Source organism: Pagrus pagrus, assembly GCF_965226575.1.
Source record: "Pagrus pagrus genome assembly, chromosome: 18".
NCBI classification, from domain to species: domain Eukaryota; kingdom Metazoa; phylum Chordata; class Actinopteri; order Spariformes; family Sparidae; genus Pagrus; species Pagrus pagrus.
In genome coordinates, this window is record NC_140202.1 from 15,664,576 (window position 1) to 15,686,606 (window position 22,031).

A 22,031-nucleotide genomic window follows, 5' to 3' on the forward strand; every position below is an offset into this window, starting at 1 on the left:
AACAGACGCTGCTGTATCCTCAACACGCTCGTCAGTAACTGGATAATACAGGGAGCGCCTTTCTCAGCTTGCTGCTGGAGGCTGCACCTCATTACAGTGCCCTATAATGTAGCTGAATATATAGTCATGGGTTTAAAAGTCTTGATTCCTCTGAATAAAATAAAGAAACTGCAATACATCTACTGACAATTTTGTGGTTAACTTTGCCACAGCTCTGTCTTGTCTCACAGTTCTTGGAAAACAGTGATATGTCATCCTATGTTGGTAAATGACAAAAGATTTAAATCTGTGAGGGTTACAATTCACTCTGCCAGACACTTACTGGTAGTCTCATGACTCCCAAAGACAGTCTGGCGTGTAAAGCCTGCTGAAGAGCATTGAGGAAGTTAATGGGGGCTTTGTATTTCCTATGTCATCATTGCTCACACTGCTGGTCTCAATTGCGCAATTTAGGTTGTCGCAGTAGGCCTCCTCTGCTCTGCACGCTTCTTGCCTGGTAACATTTGACTCCTCCTCCTAAACATAGATTTGCACTCACACTCCGCCAGCACAACTTCGGCGAAGCAGCCCACTCCCTGCATCTGCTCTCCATCAGTGTGGTATGTGCTAGAGAGCCTTTGATCCCCACTCCCCCAACTCTACTGTGTGTGTGTTCGTGTGTGTGTGCACATAAGGGAGGGTGATTCAGACAGACATAGAAAAGACTGTAGTGCTCTTTTACACGGACAATGCCCAGTGGATGAAAGCAAGCGGAAAGAGACAGTGACACAAAAGAGCAGTAAACATTCATTATACCCACAGTTTTTAAGGCCAGCCCCCTGGGCCTGTACTTATACACCTAATGCAGCCTGATCCTTGTGCACAAGTGCTGAAGAAGCTGAAGCTTCACTCCTCTGTACTATTAATGGACAAGTATGTGCAGCTATGAGCGGAACCGACAAATGCCATGGATTAATCTGAACTGTATTGCTTACAAATGGAATAACACATCAATGTTGTATCTTGTTGTACTGCAGTGTTTTAGTACATAGAGGTGGGGAGGCAAGTAACTTCACAGGCCCCAGTGACCCCCTACTACCTTTTGTTTTTGTGTCAAGTGTTATTGCACTTTGAAACTGAACACCAGTTCAAACAGGAGGCCATAATTGCAGAAGCAATAGGACCACTGAAGGGGGCCTGAAGCAGTAAGGGTGCCTCCGGCTCGGGGAGATCCTTGCAAAAACAAGACAGAGGCAGTAAAATGCTGATGGGACTGCCAGACAAAAGTGGAGAAGTGGCACATTCATCAGAAAGGCGTGAGAACAACTGGATATGTGGGAGAGACGTTGGAGGTTGAGAAGTTCTTGACATCCTTGCATAAAGTGTGGACATTTGGTTACAGTCTGTGAGTCATTCCCAGAAGAAGCAATTAAGCAAATGACTGGGTCTTGCTGTTATTATTAGACTGATTTGCATCTTCTCACATGGAGCCAGGTGACTAACAAGGTATCACAGAGTGAAATACGCACATACCTGTAGGCCTGCAGCCAACAAAAGATGAAAATAGGAAGCTCGACCACAAAATGAAATGATCAAAATGAACAATGGTGATGTGAAAATAAAACTTCCGGGCATGCAGATAAATAGTGATGTCATTATGTTGCATCAATCACATGTATTATAGGCCTGCAATAAAGTCATAATCAAATAAAGTTCTTGAAAGGGCCCAGGGGGTCACCAATAAAATAAGCAAATCTGATTTCACCATCCTTCCACTGGCTGCATGTTATCTCAGTCAGGAAATACATACCAGGATGATTATTTTCACTGCCCAACCTTCTCTGCAGGCTCACCTCTGTTACTCAGGACAAAGTAGTCATACCTCATAAAATGATGTCAGCCTTGACACATTTGTGCTGAAAGCGAAGTGAGTCATGTGACGCCAACATCCACAAGACGTTATTACGAAACGTGTGTAAAAACGTAGTCTTGTTACGTATGGAAAACTGGAAACTTTGCAAACATTTCAAGAAAAGTATGATCGCTTTAAGAATTCCCAGATTGTACTCTTTGTTTACATAACACAGGGTGCGATCCATGGACTATGAGAGGTGGCGAGAGTAGGTGATTTTACACTCGGTACGATAATGTCGGTCACCCAATGATAAATCAAACTTAAAATACTTACCTCTAATGTAATAATGACCTTTAGTAACGATATAGAGAGGATTCGTGTAAAGACAGTGGCTTAAACCGATATTCGATACGGAGTCCACCCCTACACAAAGTAAGGAACAGGCGAATGGTACGTCCCGGCCCTGCTCCTCGCTGTTTTTGTATCTGCTTCAGAGCGGATTCAGCCGCCAAGTAAGTTACATTTTTGCCATGTCACGCTACAGAAGTTTGAGACCAGTCTATTTATAGAAAAACTGAATTTGGTGTGGGCACGGAGACATATGCCGCTCGACATATGATCTGAAATGAGAGCCTGACGCGTCTTTTGAAGGGAATTCCTGGTGATTTTTTATTTTTATTTTGTGTGTTGAGCCGCTGTTATTACTGTATAGCTGAGGTTACACAGTGAAGCCAGAAGCCTCATGTTTTCGTCAAGCCAAGAGGAGCACTGCGCCCCGTCCAAAGACCCGGTGAAGTACGGGGAGCTGGTGGTGCTAGGGTAAGTTCATCTTTATTGATATGTGTTTTTTGGGGGGGTATTTTCACTGTACAGGCTCATTTACGTGGACGAGAAAGCGAGTATATGTCGCCAGGGAACTTTCCCTCACGCAGACAACTCAGCGACGCGACTGTAAGTTTTGAAAATAAGACTTATTATGGCTATTTTTTTTGTAAATACAGACAAATGTCGACTTTTACACGGTTAGCTAGCTCTCTACATATTCAAGAAACACGTCAAGCCCTGTGGAGATTCACGCGCTCACGTTACTCCACTAATCAGACACGTGCGCAATCACGAATGTGTACATTTTTTTTTTTTTTACGTGGGCCGAGTTGGAGGCGATGTTTCATTAGCTCATAAACCAGGAAAGAAACAACGTAACAAGAGCTACGATTGAACCGAACCATGGCCGCATAGATCGGATGGTTGAGGACAACTTTAGAGGCCGAGGTGAAATGAATCACGCACTCAGCAACTCTCTGACCAGGGCGCTCCCTCCTACCTTAAAGTTGGATTCATGGGGTTTAAGGAATTCGGAAGTGGTGATGGTCCCCTCCCCCCAGTCCCCAGGGTTCGTCCTATTTTCTCAACACTATCTGTGGCGTAGACCACAAAACTTTACATCTGCAAGACACACAAGTCACAGTCCCACACACATGCACTACAAGGCCGTGGTTTGCCATTACTTCCAAGATGCCAACAGATCATTGTTGAATTCAATAGTTTTCTATCGTTTACATTCTCTAATGTCTGCTGCTCACATGATCAGGTAGGGGACCTTAACAGCTACCATGCTTTTGGACCATTAAAGACCTACACCATCATTGTAGTGGGGGATGAAACCCTTTATCACCAGATATTACATTTTATACCACAATATCTCTGTGTAGCTATATCATTCATTGGGGAATTATATTCATCTGCGGTGGTGGTTTATGGATAAAATTGCTGCAAATGATATATCTGTCCTTGGCTAACCGAGCTTGAGAAATCAAGGTACTTCAATCATTTCAAGCCCCTTGAGGCAGACTGTGATTTGTGATGCGATTGGTTATATAAAAAACATCGACTAGGCGTCACATTGATGCAAAAATCATACCAAAATATTTCCATAAAACTTGATTTGCAGGATTCCACACAATGGCCTGACGCAGCCACAGATAAAAAAGGGGAAAGCTACCATATAGACTTATGAAGTCTCACAGGGTGTATATTGTCACATCTCCATATGGCAGCCTTGATTAAAGGTCCCAAACTCTGTGGGCGCAGTTTTCTTTCATGGGCCCTTTAATTAAGCTATCTTTTCTGTAGCATGGTGGTGACAGTGAGCATTTTACAATAACAGTGTAGTTATTCTTAATCTCAGTATGTCCCTGTTTATATCTGTAAACTCTACAGTACTTTTAGCGTTTTATGCTTAAATGACATTAGAATCTCAGTTCTGCCAATAATCTTTTGAAGGGCCTCAATACTTTTGATACCAAATAAAATGTGTCTGTGGCACAGAGAATCAAAAACTGTTAAGTATTTAAGTAAATATTATTTTCATTATCGATTACTGACATTCACCAATTATTATCTTAATTAATGTGTTTTATAAAAGGACTGAAAATGCGAAACATTTCTGTTACAATACCCTGAAGGCTGGAATGATTTGGTTTTTGACCAATCAACAGTAAAAACATTAGATGGATATTCGCTTTACAGTGAGCAGAAACAGGCAATGACTGTTTACCATTTTTACAAGCAAAAATGACATAAGTTACATTTATAAATGGTCGCCTATTTATTTTCTGTCCATCGACCAAAAAATGTATCGATTATCCGTTTTAGGTTATTGTTTTCAGATCAAGTACTGGAAGTTGACATCAAATGCCTCATCAGATCTTGTTTCATACTTTTATCAGATATATCTTGATTGAAACTAAGCCAAAAGCCTATTTTAGACTAGTTTATTATGTCAAAGCTCCTGCATTGTGTTGAGATAGCACTTCACATCGGAGTACTTAGGCTTCTTATGCTAAATTTAAAAGAAGTCTATGTATTATTTCAATAAGGTTTTAATTGATTTGGCACTGATACTGAGGCCATCATATTGGCACACAGTGTTGCAAAATTTCAAACAATACCCAGCCATAATCTGTTGCTGTAAAAACACACGAGGCAGGGGCATTAGTATACGTGTCTCATCCTGTCACTGCTAAAACCTGGTGTGGCCTTTTCTTTGTTTGTCAGAGCGATTTCAAAACCACTACTGTGTTTTTTCAGGATTTGTTCAGGTGAAACTGCAGCCAGTTATCATTCTCAACAATCATGTTTATATTTATAAACTGTCAAGGGCAACAAGATCGGCCACAGATGATGAAAACACCTGCTGTGTCATCAGTGATTGGGGTTTGTCCAGTCCTGCAACTCAGCTTAAAGTTATTTAAACTTAAAATGAATATTTCTAGGGGTTTGTGCTGTGGCAATTACATATATAGTGTTTGTTTGGAGCACTTGAAATGAGGTGTTTATAAAGGTTATACACACAGCTCATGGTAGAGTGTGGTTTTGTCCCCTGCCCTCCACCCATACATTCACAGCCAGACTGCTTATTATAAGGGACAGAAAGTGCTGACTGCTTATTACCCCAGGCTGAGCATGTGGCATGCTTGAAGCTGCTACTTTTGTTCTCTCTCCTGACATAAAGACACATATTTGAATCAGATGTGACGGGTGTATAATCACTACCATGACATCACATCCCATTGATAAAACTGATGGTAGACAAGATAGCTGACAGCATGGAACAAAGCTTGTTTGAGCAGCAGTTCCCTCAGCGGTTTGTTGCCATGACCGTGGTGGCTCTTATTACTTGCATGGCTGCCCCCCATCTCTGCCTGCCTGGGTGGATTGGCTTGGTGCTGGTCAGTGAGGAGGGGAGAGGGGGGCTGGGGGTGGCTGTGTGGGTATCCTGGAAATGAAAGGATAGATTGATCAGGGCCCAGCCTTTGCCTCTCTTCAGCTTCCTCTGTCCATTGTGGCTGGGAGACTGGGCCTATTGATTGAACTTTGAACATTTCTCCTTAAAGAACCGCTCGGTAAAGGAAGTGTACAAATCAACTAGGGGACGTCTTTGGTACAAACTGGCACTGATTGTTGAGATGAGATGGGAGTCTGTTGACCAATGGCTGCCTCCCATGTAGTGATGATGTGCTGTTTGTTCCAGCATTTTCTGATTATTGGGATCAGAAAATATCCCCATGTGCCTTTTATTTTAAAGACAAAAACGTCTCTGATTTCAGCTTCTGAAAAGTAATTATTTTCTGGTGTGGATAATGGAAGTACCTAAGTACAAATACCTCAAAATTGCACTTAGGTACAGTACTTAGTTACATTCTGTTGCTGTTTATTCTACAATTTGACAGTAAAATTTTTATTTTTATTGAAGATATTTATCAAATAGATCTGCAACGTTGAGTCGATTAATTCATTAGTTGATCGAAAGAAAATCACAATTCTTTGACATTGTATAGACTTAACAAATCGTGAAAATAATCGTCAGATTAATCGATAATGAAAACAATCGTTAGTTGCAGCCCTCGTTCCAAATATCTGTTCTCTGCCGATCCGAAATTGTACAGTTTAGATTGACGTATCTGCAGCATTAATAGCCTTTAGTCTTACTTTGCAGCATCATCTGACCTCTGTGCCACCCTCTGTGACCCTTTAAGGCCACCCTGCCTCAGTGTCATGCTAATGAGGGTTATAACAACTCAGCATATCTCCTCCTCATTCCCCGCACATTAGCCTTTCATGTTAGCATAAGAGGTAGGAGGTGCTGTTGGCTCCTTAGTGCAACCCTGGAGGATAGGTGATACGCAAGAGTCTTATAATCCCTGCTACTGAGTATTGGAAGGTAAATCCGCCGTCTGTCTGGCACAGGTCAAAAGGGAAAGCGATCACAATTAGTTGGCGCGCAGCTTTAAAGGGCCTGTCCTTGCTAATGTGACGGTGGCGGTTCCTCGATGTTACGATGAATAAAAGGCATGTGCTGCGTTTCTCAAAGAGCCATGGTTGTTTTTTCTGCAGAATTCATTGTGGCAAAAATGATGAGCTGCATATCATCTTATTGTGAGTTGTATGTGAGACTTCCAGGCACAGGTTCCCAGCAGATAGCCCCCACCATAACTACAAGGAAATCTGAATAATATATAGGCCTAGCTGCTCTTTATTTAGGTGGATGTTTCTAGGACAAGTCTGATGAAATTGGAGTGTAGAGTTGGACTCTTCTCACTGTTAAATTAGCTTCAAACGTGTGTTTATTAATGAGAGATCATCAGTATTTCTGTCTCATATGGCTCAAAACCACATAAGATCAATATGTTTGTAGTCTCTGTTTAATAGACATACTGTAGGAGAACTGTCCTGTACCTTCTTATCAGAATGGATATCTCTTTAAAGCAACACATAAAAATAAACCACTATTAGACAAGAGCCATCAACAATCTAAGTAAAATCAGATTTTTAACATTTTAAAAACACAAATATAATTCTGTATCCACTTTTATTTTGCAATCTTTCTCCTGCTGTCAGTATATTAGTTGTAGTTTTGTCCACATTGCCTCTCTAGCTCTCTGTGGGTGGCTTATCCTACAGGCCAGCTTTGTGCACTGTGCTGACTGGGACCATGTGTTTCCATGCCTGGCCAGCCGTGTGGAGACATGGGACAGGTGGACTAGCTTTGGAGGGAGGTAGGGAGGAGCAGAAAGAGCCTCTTGATGCTATATTTGTGTAGCAACAAAAACGAGAAACGTCAGGTTGTGTTGTGGTTGGTGGAGTTCATCATTCCCTCCGTGATATTCATTGCTATGCAAACCTGAGGCTTTTAATAGAGATATATCAGTTGTGCAAAGTGGCTGTTCGGCTCACCGTGGATACATGTGAGCATGTGACAGAAGGTCTGTGTGTTGGATGGGAGTAGAGCATGGGGTGTCCCAGCTGTAGGAACCAGCTGGTGGATGGGGTGAGGACCAGAGCCTCCGGAAGCTTCTTCATTCACAAGGAGCTGCCCAGGCTAAGTGCCTCGCAGCAGACTGAAGGGCAAAACTGGAATCTGGTATTGAAAAGTGAAAACGGAGAGTAATCTTAGATGCTCTTCCAGTCGTGCTGAGAGGCTTTGAAATCGGATCTTAGAGCTTTCCGTATCAGTGTATGAAATCCAGCTATGAGAGAACCAGTTTCAGTCATGTGAGCCAGCCCTCCACCCAGACTGTGCGTTCCCAAACCTGACGTGCATCTTAAAACCTGCTCCTGCCTGGCTGGGACACAGAGCAAGAGAACAGCTGCAGTTTACACAGAGTTGGCTCACTGAAATCACAAGTACCAGAGTGCATTATGTAATAAGAGACATTATCCAAGGTAACGCTTAGTTTGCTAATAGGGTGCATTAGATTGCCAGTGATGTAATGCGTAGCAAATCTCCTTTCACAAAAAAAACAACATGAATGTTTCGAATTCCCCATGTGTACTTGTTATATGATTACAAGAATGTTGCCTGTAAATCACATTAGACACATGTTTTGGGGTTTTTTTGCAGCTTGAAAAGCAGTTTTCATAAAAAAATTGACTGTGAATTTGCTGTCCTTCCCTCTTCCCACCCCTCTGTGACAGGTACAATGGCTCCCTGCCCAATGGAGATCGGGGTAGACGGAAAAGCAGATTTGCGCTGTACAGGAGGACCAAAGCCAATGGTGTTAAGCCGAGCACTGTGCACATCCTCAACACACCCCAGGCCAGCAAGGTACCGAACAGATCAGAGGATGAATAAGTGATTTATTTAACACTGACGCTCAGTGAGAATGAACAATAGTCTGTGTGTCTTTTGATGTATATTTTAGACAGAAATGTATACAAGCATGCGATCGTATAACTGAGACAGAGGATTCATATTGTGACTGAAGTCAGGAACTCAGCAGCAGGGATTTCAGTAGCTGATGGAACGTGCAGCAGTAAACTCCTTTACATTATCGTTGGCAGACCTTAATGTTGACATTTCCACTACAATAACTCTAGTTCCTAGCCGGGCCTCATAGCTTTTCTTTGCACCGGAGTGCCTGCCAGAAACTGCCCCGTCGAGTATAACATGTCTGCATTCCTGCCGTTGGTTCCCAAGCAAAACTGCTAAACAAGCCAGAGAGATGTGCTTACCTCTGCACCTCTCAGAGGCCAATATTCCAGACATTTGTTGGGAGTTTAGGCCCTCTGGTTCAGGTTACTCTCACCTTGTGGAACTTGACTCCTGATATGTGCTTAGAGGTTTTTCTGTGGCGAAGGCTTTTTCATTGCAGTGATTGTGCATCGTTCCATTCAATATGTTTCTGCTGCTCCACATTACAAGTTGCAGGGTGTCTGCAGGTCCTTATAAAGTCTTAAAATGTCTTAAGTTCAACTTAATATATATTAGGCCTTAAGAATCATTAAATGGCCATCAATTTGAATTTCTTAAAAATGCATTGTATCTACTTCCATTTGTCCAATATCTTTATGGCAAAATAAGTCCACATTTCTGCACTGGTGCAACAGAAAGTTAAAACTTTTCTATCATTGAATATTTGTCAAAATACCCATAAATATTTGAGTTTCTCGAGCACTTTATAGCACGTGATACCTTTTTATAATTCTTCAATTTCTTGTTGCGAGTGCTGTGAATTAATGAAATAAAAATCATTTAGCTGCACCTTTTTATTCCTGTTAACATTCATGCACACAATGGGTTACGAAATGTAATTAAAATGTATTATAAGGCGCACCTGAATTATATGCTGTTGCACCTTAACAAAAAAGATAGGCGCTCACAGTGCAGTACAGTAAAAACTACCTCTGCACAAAAATCAGTATTGCATTTGGTAACAAATGTTTTTGAAAAGGTCTTAAAAAGCATTAAATTGAAGTGTCTGATACCTGTCGACACCCCGAGTTGTTCCTCAGACAGTTTGCTCAGACAACCAAGTTTCATTGGACCCCGGCTGTTTTTACTGCACAGCTAAGCTGAGCAAAGAATGCCATTTGCACGGACTGTTGCAGAGATGGGAACTGCTGTGCGCTCCTTCCCCTTTCACCACTCTTCCTCTCTGCCACCCTGTTTGTTACCAGGCCTGGGAATAGCAGAGTTGAACCGAGGAGGAAGTTGTTGCAGTTGCCTGACCCTACACTCCCAGCTGTACACAAGGTCAAAAATAGCCATTCCTTAGAGACAAGCAGTGTGGTGAGCTTAATTTGAGGAGAGCCTTCTTTTTGCATACGGAGTAAAGCAGACCAAGCTTTCTCCCTTCTTTTTCTATTATTTTCTTTTCTGCAGCAGTCCCCCAGCCTGTTCCAGCTCCCTCACAGTGTAGCAGTGTCATATGAGCGAACTGAGAACGCTCTGTGGCTCAGAAGCTGAGAGGGAAAGCTCACGTGTCTGTGCACACTCTGGTGTTCATGACAGATAATGAGGAGCTCCTGTGACGCCGCTGCCAGTCGCATATTCAAATCCTGCCTCTGCTTTCTCATCTCGCCACTTGATCTCAATTACTGCAATTGTGCATGTGTGAATGTTTGCTTTGTCCTTCCTTTGGGGGTTGGTTGGCATGTGGCTGTGTTTTTATTTTCTTTCCTTACACTGAAGGAGGGGGTGTGTGACATTTTGGGGGGGGGGGGTGCTTATAAAAATATATGCTTCCGTTTGGAGCGTGCACGGACCTCTCTCGAACAGGTGGAGCACCATTTGTTAGTAGTGGCGCAGTCGAGACAAGACTGCATGTGATGATGACATTTGTCCCCGTCTGTCTCCGAGGTTACAGCAGAGCGCTGATGACCCACTTTCTCTCTCCCTCTTTCCCTATTGCACGTGACAAAGAGGAGGAGGGGAGGGGAGTTGTTTTGGAAATGGCATTCGCAGATTAGAGCGGGATGATAGTGGCATGTGGTAAAGTGTTGATGGGAGCTGAGTGGCTTTAACCCACCACCCTCGGTCACTACACTGATTGACCGAGGCAGTTCAGCTGGTAGGCGAGCTTGTGTTAACTCAGGCCGGTTTATGGTCACTGTCATGGGAGTGTGACTTCACATGCTCGTCTCTGTTCCTCTGCCAGAAATTCCTGCCACGGATCTTCGGTTTTAGGCAATATGATGCTGAAATGAAGAAGTGTTCTTGCTTTAATCAGGGATTTTACAAAGTCTTGAAAGTTTGGAAAAAAAAGTTTGACTGTTATGTTGTCAAGGCGATAAATATGTCAATATACTAAGACTTAATTTTCTACAAAATACGGTGTTTCATCTGGACAATCACTCGTGTATACGAAAAATGTATCTTAATAATATTTGAAAACAAATCGAAACATTCCCATTGTCATATTTGTTTGTTGTTCAATTTAGCGAACATTAAAGGATACAGGCTTTGAGAGTCTGGACATATTTAGCTTAAGGTACATTGAAAATGCATGGAAAGTCCTGGAATTGTAATTGCTGTTGTGAGTTGTTTTAGTTGTAAATAATATGATGAAAATGAAAACAATCTTACAGTGTATTCTCTTCTAACTAGCACCAAGGTTGTTGTTGAATCTTTGTTGTTTTGCCCTGGTTTGTAATTTAACCTCAGCAATGATGCAATGACTGTATAAGGCAGATGGTGGTAAACAAAACACTCCTTTGTTGTCGGCGCACTTATATTTAAACTGTTAAAATGTCCATTTGATGTGTTTAATATGGCATCATGATGTGTAACAGGCTTTTTAATTGGTTGTTTGTTTTATTTCAGGCTGTGAACTGTAAAGGCCAACACAGCATCTCCTACACACTGTCCAGAAACCAGACGGTGGTGGTGGAGTACTGCCATGACAAAGACACAGACATGTTTCAGGTAAAGCTCAGTAACACTAACAGACGATGATCGATCCATTACAATCCTGGGGCACAAAGGGGATTGCTTGTTTTACCTTTTTTTTTTTGTCTTTGCACTAACATATATACCTTGATACTATACAGAACAAAGACAAACATAAAAACCTCAGGTTTTAGAAGCTGTAATCAATTATTGTTTGGTACATTTTCTTGAAAAATCACTTGACAGTGATTATCAAAATATATGCTGATTTCTTGTGGTTTGATTGACTAATCTGGTTAACTCTAAAATTAATTATGAATATTTGCAGCTTTTTTTCCCCTTGCCGAACCACTAGAGAGTGCTTGTGGCCTGCAACTGTTCTGTCTGTAGCTTTAATCTGAATGTACAGCAAGGGAAGATGAGCAGAGGGACACGTGCCTCACATTCAGTCCTGTATCCATGTGTCTGTGAACAACACTGAATAAATAGAAACGGACACAGCAGAGACAGGAAAACTATTCAGAAAATAGGACTTGAGGTGAAAAAAAAAGAGGAAATGAAAGGGGGAAATGCTTATTTTAAGCCCTGCTTATTCAGCTTGCGAACTGTTTGGACAAATTTCAGTGGTGAACTCTGTGGTGGACTAGAAAATAAAACTAAAATAATATTTTGCAAAAAAAACTTGGATTCTCTTCAGAGATGCACTGATATAATAACATGCTGCTACATGAAACTGTGTGTAGTGTCTCAGCATTTTTACCACACACACACACACACAGCAAGATAATCTTGTGCACCATCATTCAAATGTCAAACCGCCCCAAGCAGGCAAATGGCTGAAATGCCGGGAAGCAACAGTTCAGAGTTCAGATGTCTGGAGGGAATAGAAACCCTCTATTCATCCATGCAAATATACTGCAAGAGATCACGAGAAACCATATGATAATATGGCATGATTTTGATTAATGACTGTTGTTTTGCAGATCGGGCGTTCTACTGAGAGTCCCATAGACTTTGTGGTGACTGACACAATAGCAGGAGGCCAGGAGGGCGAGGAGACTCCCATCACACAGAGCACCATCTCCCGTTTTGCCTGCCGAGTTGTCTGTGAGCGCAACCCGCCCTTCACTGCTCGCATCTACGCTGCTGGTTTTGATTCCTCCAAAAACATCTTCCTCGGGGTAATTGTTATTCAGTGTACCGCCTGTTAACACTGCTGTCCTAATGGAAAGTTGGACGCTCAGTTCTCACCAGATAAAGAATTTCTTTCATTGACACTGTTGTGTAAACAGTGGACTGCCACACAGCAAATTGGTTGCATCATCATCTATGTTCTGTCTCACCCACAGGAAAAAGCCGCAAAATGGAAGAATCCTGATGGTCACATGGACGGACTGACAACCAATGGCGTGCTGGTAATGCACCCTAAGGGCGGGTTCACGACTGAGTCAAAGCCTGGAGTCTGGAGGGAGATCTCCGTTTGTGGCGACGTTTACACACTGAGAGAGACCCGCTCAGCACAGACCCCGGGCAAACTGGTTAGTAATACATACATTAACTGAAGCATCATAGAGTATTAAGGAACAGTTCACCCAAACATTAAAATTCAGTCATTATCTTCTCATCCTTCTCATGTCTCCAGAAGCCCCTAGATCCCAAATTTGTTTGCAAAGAGATTATTGACACCCTTTAAATGTTCCTTTTTCTGGTGAACTGCATGGTTCTGGTGGTTACATTCATGATCATTCTTTTCTTTCTTGTTTTGCTAAGTGAAACTAAATGTGTGCCTGCTACATCTCCCTCTGCAGGTGGAGAATGAGAGTAATATCCTGCAGGACGGCTCCCTGGTGGATCTGTGTGGAGCCACTTTGCTGTGGCGTACTGCAGAAGGCCTCTTCCACACTCCCACCCAAAAGCATCTGGAGGCTCTCAGGCAGGAGATCAACGCAGCGCGGCCCCAGTGCCCCGTGGGTCTCAACACGCTCGCCTTCCCCAGCATGCAACGCAGCCGCGCCCTCTCCTCTCTCGAGGACAAGCAGCCATGGGTCTACTTGGCGTGCGGCCATGTGCACGGTTACCACAACTGGGGCCACCGTTCAGAGCAGGAGCCCAACACTCAGCGAGAGTGTCCCATGTGCCGGATGGTCGGGCCCTACGTGCCGCTGTGGCTAGGCTGTGAGGCGGCCTTCTACGTGGACACGGGTGCGCCAACTCATGCCTTCGTGCCGTGTGGACACGTGTGTTCGGAGAAGTCCGTCAAGTACTGGGCGGAGATCCCTCTGCCTCACGGCACCCACGCCTTCCACGCCGCCTGCCCCTTCTGTGCCACCCAGCTCAGTCTCACTCAGGGCTGTTCCAAGCTAATCTTCCAGGGCCCGGTGGACTGAGCGGAAGGGTCCTGCTCCGGCAGAGAAGATTAGACAGGAATGCCAACACGCTGTGAAACTGTTCCCATTATTTTGTGCTTTGTTTTGTTCGTGTAAGCCAGCTGTGGAAAGGAGTAAGTCTTCTCAAGTTCTGGTCATAAACTGTGGATTCTGCACAACAGAGAGCCATTACAGATTGTTCAGGGCCTCTTGTGGCTGTTTGGATGGCCACTGTGGGACACAGAGATGTGGAGCACACTGGACCACAGGTGCCTGGCTCCTCCAGAATGAAATACTGTTTCAGCTGTCCTGCCAACCAACCGCTTTAAACAAGGCTCCAGCACTGGGCTGTTTTAAACTACAATGGCTGCTGGTTTCCCATCAGAGAGCCATAGAATTAAGGTTGTAGAAGGAATGAATTGCTTTTACTCATGAATCAGACTGAAGCAGGTAACAGAAATGTAGTTTTGGGAATACAAAAAAGGGGGAGGGTTTTTAGTTCAATTCCTGGTGGGTCTGAGAGAAAGTTTTTACAGAGCCAGACAGCTGGACTGTTGGCTGGGAGAAAAGCCAGGAGAAACTCGGGGCCTAACGAGTTAAGTACTCCCCATTGCCCTGTCGGCCCTGAACCCTTAGTGGCATCTAGATCACGTAGCTCTCCAGATTTGGCTTCCATTTGCTGAACAAACATTAAGGATGGGGGGGGGGGGGGGACTTTTTGTGTATAGAGATATAATCCAGTGCCTCAAATCCCAATAAACTGGGAATATTTTTCATAAACGAGAAAAGATATTTTGTTGAAGGCAAAGGGAGAGGTAGTTTTGCAGACGTAAGGTAATGACAACCCACACGGATTCTTCTCCACATTTATATCCAACAGAAGACGTATTTTACTACACTGAGGCCCTTGTACTGTTTTGTAATGCAAATGTTAATATATTTTTCTCCTGCATAAATAATGTGTGTGAGAATGTTTGAGAGTGTGTGCATGCATGTGTGATTGCGTGTGGGTTGGGCTGTGTGGGTGCCCTCGGGCTTTGTTTAAACCGCCCTGCATCATTTCACCCCAATCCCCTTTCTATGATCTCGCCCACCACCCAAAAAGCTACCAGAGAGAACACAGGACTGAAATGGACCTTGCAGGGTTTGACAATGAATGTACTGAAATACATCCGACTCTCCTCGCTGGTGGCGCTTCAGTTACACAGCTGTTCAAGGTATATGTAAGGCCATCATTGGAGCTGTACCACCATATGCATCAACTGCACCTGATTGCTAGCTTGCAAGCTAGTCGTGTCGCTGCCCCACACACATGTACTGTATTCAATCTGCACTGTTGTTAGCTTTATCCCATGCTGGGTCTGATCCAATGATTTTGTACGCTGTCAAACCTGGGCACAGTCTCAGCAGCATCCAGAGATTATACCAAATATAAGGAGGAGCTGTTTTTCTCTCCACACGCAAGATGTAACGACCACTCTCTCCGATCCAAAGTGTTTCTGTAAACAATACTAAACCCAAACGGCTGCTATGGTGGAGTGTTGACAGCTCTGGATTACAGTCAGGGCTGTTAAGTTGCTCGCAAACCATTCTCCATGGGAATAATGATATTATCGCACACCATGCCAAATTTGGTAAGTTCTATTGTGCGTGGATGAGTCGAGTTGTCCAAAACAAAAGTAGCAGACGAATTGAAACTAAAGAATCTGGGACGAATCTGTGCATTCTTCTGTGATGTTCGCTTGCCAGACTGTGCCCACATGTAGAGTGTAGTTGAAGGCATTAATTGTGCCACTAGCTTATCAAATACGATATAAAGCATTCAATTATGAGATGTTGAGGGTAAAGTTCCTATTGTAGCATTCAAATTTTGCTCCAGGTTGAGGGGTTAAATCCACCTGGACTTCACTAAAGGCCTCAACGGCTCTTTTTTTTTTTTTTTTTTGGTTCCCTTTCGAAGTGAAACCTTACTAGCATTCTTAAAAAGCAACATCAGCAGCATTACGCTTCACTCATACCACAGAGCATTTCTGATTGCTTCAGATTTTATGTAACTGCCAAGCAGGGTCACGTACTAAAGCCACATACTGTACAGTAGCATTCCTCTTCCAACACTTTGAGCTCAAACACTGTGCCCATTGCTTAAGACCGTGTTCTGTAACAGCTGCGGAGTAGCTGCCTCAAACATTCCTCCTTGGTAAACATGGGTGGGGCCCTCAGTTCACCCAAGGGCTTGTTCTATGATTATTTGTCTCCTACAGGAACTCTGTACACAAGCCATAGAACGCACTGATGCTCCCAATGCCTCCTTTGCAAAGAATAAAATATTTTTTAAAAATAGCTTTAAAGTGTGAGTTGGTTGTCTCTGATTTCAGGCCTCCTTCTAAAAAAATTCCACCCTCCTTGCTAAGATAATGATTCAGTTATTTTAACAAGGTATGCACAGCTGCTGAGGATTGGTTCCTTTTGTCAAGCTGCTGCCTTTGAACCCCAGATGTCTCAGCTGTGTACGCACAACATAGCATAACATAATGTTTAATCACAGTTACATGTGTGTTTCATCACTCCGCAGTGTGAGTATTTCTCTGCTATCTTGGTTGCCAAAATGGCTCTGGGTTTTGATAGCTCTATCAAACTATTTTATTTTTTGAGATAAGGGACACATTTTTCTTGAAGTCTATTTTATTCACATTTCATGTTATATCTTATCAGCCTCATCTTAATATTTACCATAGAAAATGACTGCATGAGCAACACTCCCTGGTGTTCAGTGCTGGCTGTAGTTTCCATCTGAAGCCACAAGAGGGCACTATTTCCTCAACAATGGAGGTGTTGGCTGTAAGCCCACCCAGCCACTGAGCCTGCGGCATTCAGTCGCCACAAACACAGAGCAAGGAAATGGAAGTTTGAAGTCTTTTATGAAAAAGACTTGGTATTAATACATCACAAATGTATATGAAAATTAACTAAATTGGCATGCCAATCCTCTATGTGCAATTATGTTTCCACAGGAGATGCATGTTAGTATATATTTAAAATTGGACATTTCCTGATTAATCTTTACATCCCATATGTCTTTGCTTTTGCTTTTTTTCTTCTTCAAATTAATTATACTGTTCTTAGATTCATTTCAGATTTAAATCCTGGCATCATAAATAAGGCATGGCTGACAAATATGCACAGTCGTGAGCTTTTATGTTATGTTCATGCAAAAACATTGTGCTGTGATGATGATGATGACATTTTCCATCATTCGCACGTGACTCCATCTCCTCTATAATAAGGGCACATGAAAGGGATTTAAATACATAACATGTCAGTTAGGCGTGTGGGGAGGAATGGAGCCGTGGGATGCCTTGCCTCCTAATTAACATTTCTGCAGTAGATGTGCGATGGGTTCATGTGTCTGCACACTTGCCTGTTTTTCTGAATGACAGAAGAGACACTGAAGGTGACAGCATGCTAATTTTGAGATCACTTGGTGGCTCCCCTGCCTTAAGCAGGGCAGGGCTATGCAAATAAAGTGGAATCATACAATATTTTTTTTTCTTGAACCAGCTTCCTGGATGAGAAAGTGAGGTTCATGTGTTATACCGACGCTGGTCTTTGTAAGAGAGTGACACAAACCTTAGTACTTCCATCATCACCTTTTTAAACCTAATTAACTCCTAGCTCATCACAGACACACACACATATTATTCAGCTGCATCATTATAGTTGGACTGCAAACTACTGTCTGTTCTTTTAAAACTCCACATCCTGCATCAAGAAAATGGTGCAGGAGATGTACAGCTATGACATTTAGCCTGAAAATTTGCTTATGGAATAACTGAAGTGTTGAGAAAGAGGGTATGTCAGTGAATACAGTAAATAAACTCATGATATTAAAAGGGTACTTCAGCAATTTAGTATTGCACTTTCACAAAGTTGAGGGAGAAAAGAAATAAATAAATCAAAGACGGACGGGACAGGCAGAAATATCCTGACTAGAGAATTGATATATCTCCAAAAACGCTGAAACCTACATTTCCCATAATGCAACTCAACAGTGTCTTTCAATATACCTCACCCCCTCCCTAATGACATTGTTATGGTTATATTTTTAAACTTCCCTGCAGAGGTTTGCACGGGCTGAGTAGTGCTCCTCCAGAAGAGTAAACCTTTTCTAAAGTCGGTCCGTTAAAGGTGTTATTTACATAATTCAGGGACATTTAGTGATGGCAACATTTGAACAATTCATAATATTTGTAACAGCTAGTGAGCTATCATGCTTACTCAAGCCCGTCACTAATAAAAACAGAATGTAACAAACATTATGTACCGATCAAGTTATTTGTGCATGGAAGACAAGAAAGGCCAAGTCAAGTTAGGGCCGTCTAGCAACTCGTAGATGTGATGTCATACTCTGGTCAGGATGGATTTCTCCACTATATCTTTAAATAACAAATAGATGTTTGCTGCTACATCAAAGCGGCTCTGCAGAAAATCTGTGCTGTGCTTGCAGCCAGTTGTTAGTTTATGTTAGTGGACTTCATTTCTAAACTAACATTGGCTACTGTTGCTCTCTGTCAGAGGAGTGGACAGAGGCACACTCGAAACGTTCATAAAGGTCACATCCTTTTGTCCTTCACAAAGTAATCCACAGTCCAGCAGCATGAAACAACTCAAACAAATCATTCACAGGCTTCTACTGACAACTGAGAGAGACAGGGAAGGTCTCAGTTTTCATGTCACCTTACAATCCGCTCACATATGGACAATAAAAAAATTATAAGTACATGAAAATTGTTACACAGAGCCCCTCAGATCTTGTACTTTAGTGAAAGTAGCAATACCAAAGTGTAGAAATACTTTGTTATGAGTAAAAGTCATGCATTTAAATCTTTACTGAAGTGGAAGTAAAAAAGTATTAGCATTAAAGTATTTAAAGTAAATGTACTCCTCGTGCAAAATGAGATATTTCAGATATATTATTGGATTATACTTATTGATGCATTATGGTTCCATCACTTAACTAATGTCAAATTAATGTAATGGAGTAAATGGTGAAAGTACCTCAAAATTGTACTTAAGAACAGCACTTACATTTATGTGTCTCATAACAGAAAATACCTGCAAAAGTTCCATGTGTCTTCTTTGCGCCCGTCTGCCCCCGAGACCTCACATGTGAAATGCCACAGGTGGCTGCGGGCTGTGCGCCAAGCTATCAGCGGGACGCCTTAGCTGGCAAGTTTAAGGCTGTGATATTTACCTCAATTACCCAGCATGCAACTGAGGCAAATTATATGCAGATCATCATCTGTAAATAAGAGATAGTGCTCTTCCCCTCACGTAAATTAGGTAACAGCACATACAAGTCTCAGAAGCAAACACAAGACATGTTTGCCTGCCCGGTTTTTAATATAGTAAACTTGGCAGCCATGTTTTTCTTTATCTCCCGGCAAATTGGGCTGCCATGGCGCGGTGGCACATGTTGGACGATGTTTTTAATTCCTCACTATTTCTGTCTTGTGTGGTTAGTCACTATTTACACCGGCTGTTTTCGTCACTTACCAACGCGGCGCTGACACCTTGCTGTCACCTTTAAGTCACCTTTCTTTATCCGCGCCCAAGGTCAAACACCTCACACAGGACTCTCACTTTGCTTTCATGCAATTTGATCTCGACAAACAAAAATCACATTTTTCCGGGTATTTTTTCTGCCTCCGCTTGCAGCAAGCTTTGCAGGGGTACCATTACACAATTCAAGCTGTACGCAGTGCAGTTTGAAGAGGATTACGATTATATCGGGCCTATTTACTATTGCATGTGGCTCTTGATGATACTTTGTACTCAGCCTACTCAGCTTATTACTTTCTCAATGAATAACAAATGAGTTGTCAAATAAAAGGCAAATAAACACAAGGCTAAGGAGAAGCCGATACAAATATTTTATTAGAACATGTGAGGGGAAAATAGGTTTGGAGAATCAAGCATTAAATTCAAACATTAAGAGTCTACCTCTCTGAGCCTCTGATGCCCTCTTTCTCTCATCTGCTCCTACAGGGGCACATGTGGCGTCGTGCCTACTCATCCAAACAAGGGGACAAATTACTTTAATTATGGAGTAATTGCAGAGTCTTGTGTTAATTAAATCTTTATCAGTTCAAGTAAGTGGATTTCTCCCACATGGAAACCATGCAGAGACGTGCTGTCTCGCCCTCCCCCACCCCACCCCCCTCCTGCTCTGGCTAAATTTTCCTCCAACGCCGCAGTCTGAGGCCATCTTTTCTTCCCAGTTTCACCCGATTCCCCCTCTCTCTCACCCCAGAAATGATTGGGATTAGTGTCGTCGTTGGAAGGGGGTTGTTTTACCAACTCAGTCAGTAGCCAGCTGTTTCTTAAAAATACCATAACAAACATGATAGCAGCGGCGCGAGGGAGTGTCCTCCGCTGGAAAATGAGATACAAGATTTATCTGAGGTTCCTGGTGTTTGACAAAATTGAATCCTCTCATTTTAATTGCTCTCGACTAGGTGTGCTGCTGCAGGCGACGGGAAAACAGGAGCTCTGTATGTTGTCCCTTGTTCTCTCCAGACTATTATGTTCCATTGTGCAAAATGCCGATTATGATTCGCTTTATCCTTGTCATCTATCTTATTTAGGATCATTTAGGTAGCCACATGTTACAAAGGAACAGCGGCGCGCCCTGTTATTATGTATGTTTGAGTCCCCTGCTTCTTGTAATGAGAACAGGATCACAGAGGAGAATTAATCTCTCTGAAGACTTGTTCACTGGTTCAAGGCCTCACCGCATTTTAGAGAAAATACAGGAAAATTGACTTGTTTTGTCTGATTTTTGTCGCCCGAGCATTTGATCCAAGGTTTGGACTATTAATACAAACACTTGTCATTTTTCTTGCAGCTTTTGCTCCATGGTTTTCTGAGTGTAAAACGAGGGTGGGTGGCAGCTTTGCATGCTAGGATGTAAAAGGTCTCTAGAGTGCCTTGGTTTTGCTCCGAATGAGGTGAACTAACAAAATAATGACATTATCTTTTAAGGTTGTTAAAAGTATCGATGTTCGGATACTTTTTTGATGCCATGTGTTTAAAACAATGTGATATCCACATTCGATAGCACTTGAGGGTAGCAAGGCTATATATATTAAAAACAAAAACACATCTACAATGACATTTTCAATGCAAGGTTGCACAGATATTAATATAACCATTATTACAGAATAAAAAAATGATTGTGATGGTATTTTATGTGCCTTGGACTTTGTTTTCTTTTTGCCGAGGTATTGTAGGAGGTCTTTAGTTTTGTATGGAAGCTTGAAATTCTGTCATCATGGAAACATCATCTATTATACAAATGTCTTTGGTAGGGATCAGGGTTGGAAGGGGGTTACTTTAAAAATGTATTCTGATACAGTTACTAATCAAGAGTGCAAAGGGTAAGGGTTAGTAGCTGATGGATGCACAAAATGGGTGTGACACATCAGATAAACATCCACCACTGCCATCGGTGAATGTCATCACATTTGCCAAACATCAAGGTGAATATCAGGCGATACTGATGATTGGCTGAAATATCGGTGCATCCCCGCTCATTAGTGACAATGAAACAAAACCTCTATGTCACCATAATGTGCCTTAAATGTATGATGTTTTGTTATATCTCTAACCTGGGGAAGGTCAGCTAAGCATGGTGTCTCTCTGCAGTGCCTGTGACACACTTGCACAAAAGCAAATACCACTGTTTTTTTAATCCCTTACCATCAGTACAGTATGTGGATTTTGGCTCGTGGACACTCAGCGAGCAACTGTTTGGTAGTGCGACTGTTTATGGGACGATGAATGGGTGCAATATGGCTGTGAAGCAGATTCAAAAGGGCTTAACTGGATTACACCTCATTTCAAGGATGCTTAAGGTAAGATTAAAACAGATATGCGGTAAGTGAGAAAAATACAAAATCAAATAGATTGAATTTCACTCAGTGGTCTCGTAAGCCACTTGCGCGTGCGAGGCGGGCTATCCTGTGTTGTTTTTGTGAGGCGCCGAGTTATAAAACAAATCGGCAACAATCAGATGAGACAATATGTAGATTGTTAGTGTAAAAAGGATTCAGCGGAGGAAACATACGCCACATTTCAAACAACAGTTTTGCTCTGTTGGACC

The 22,031-nt window shown here is 42.4% G+C and overlaps 1 protein-coding gene across 1 annotated transcript; it reads left to right on the forward strand.

The window, feature by feature from the left end:
* The first annotated feature begins 2,260 nt into the window (after window positions 1-2,260).
* peli2 (pellino E3 ubiquitin protein ligase family member 2) lies at window positions 2,261-16,204 on the forward strand. The gene is made up of 6 exons (XM_084381036.1): window positions 2,261-2,653; window positions 8,312-8,441; window positions 11,439-11,540; window positions 12,488-12,685; window positions 12,854-13,042; window positions 13,313-16,204. Exons 1-6 carry the CDS (start codon window positions 2,577-2,579, stop codon window positions 13,889-13,891), a joined length of 1,275 nt encoding a protein of 424 aa, XP_084237162.1. The 5' UTR covers window positions 2,261-2,576; the 3' UTR covers window positions 13,892-16,204.
* The last annotated feature ends 5,827 nt before the right edge of the window (window positions 16,205-22,031 follow it).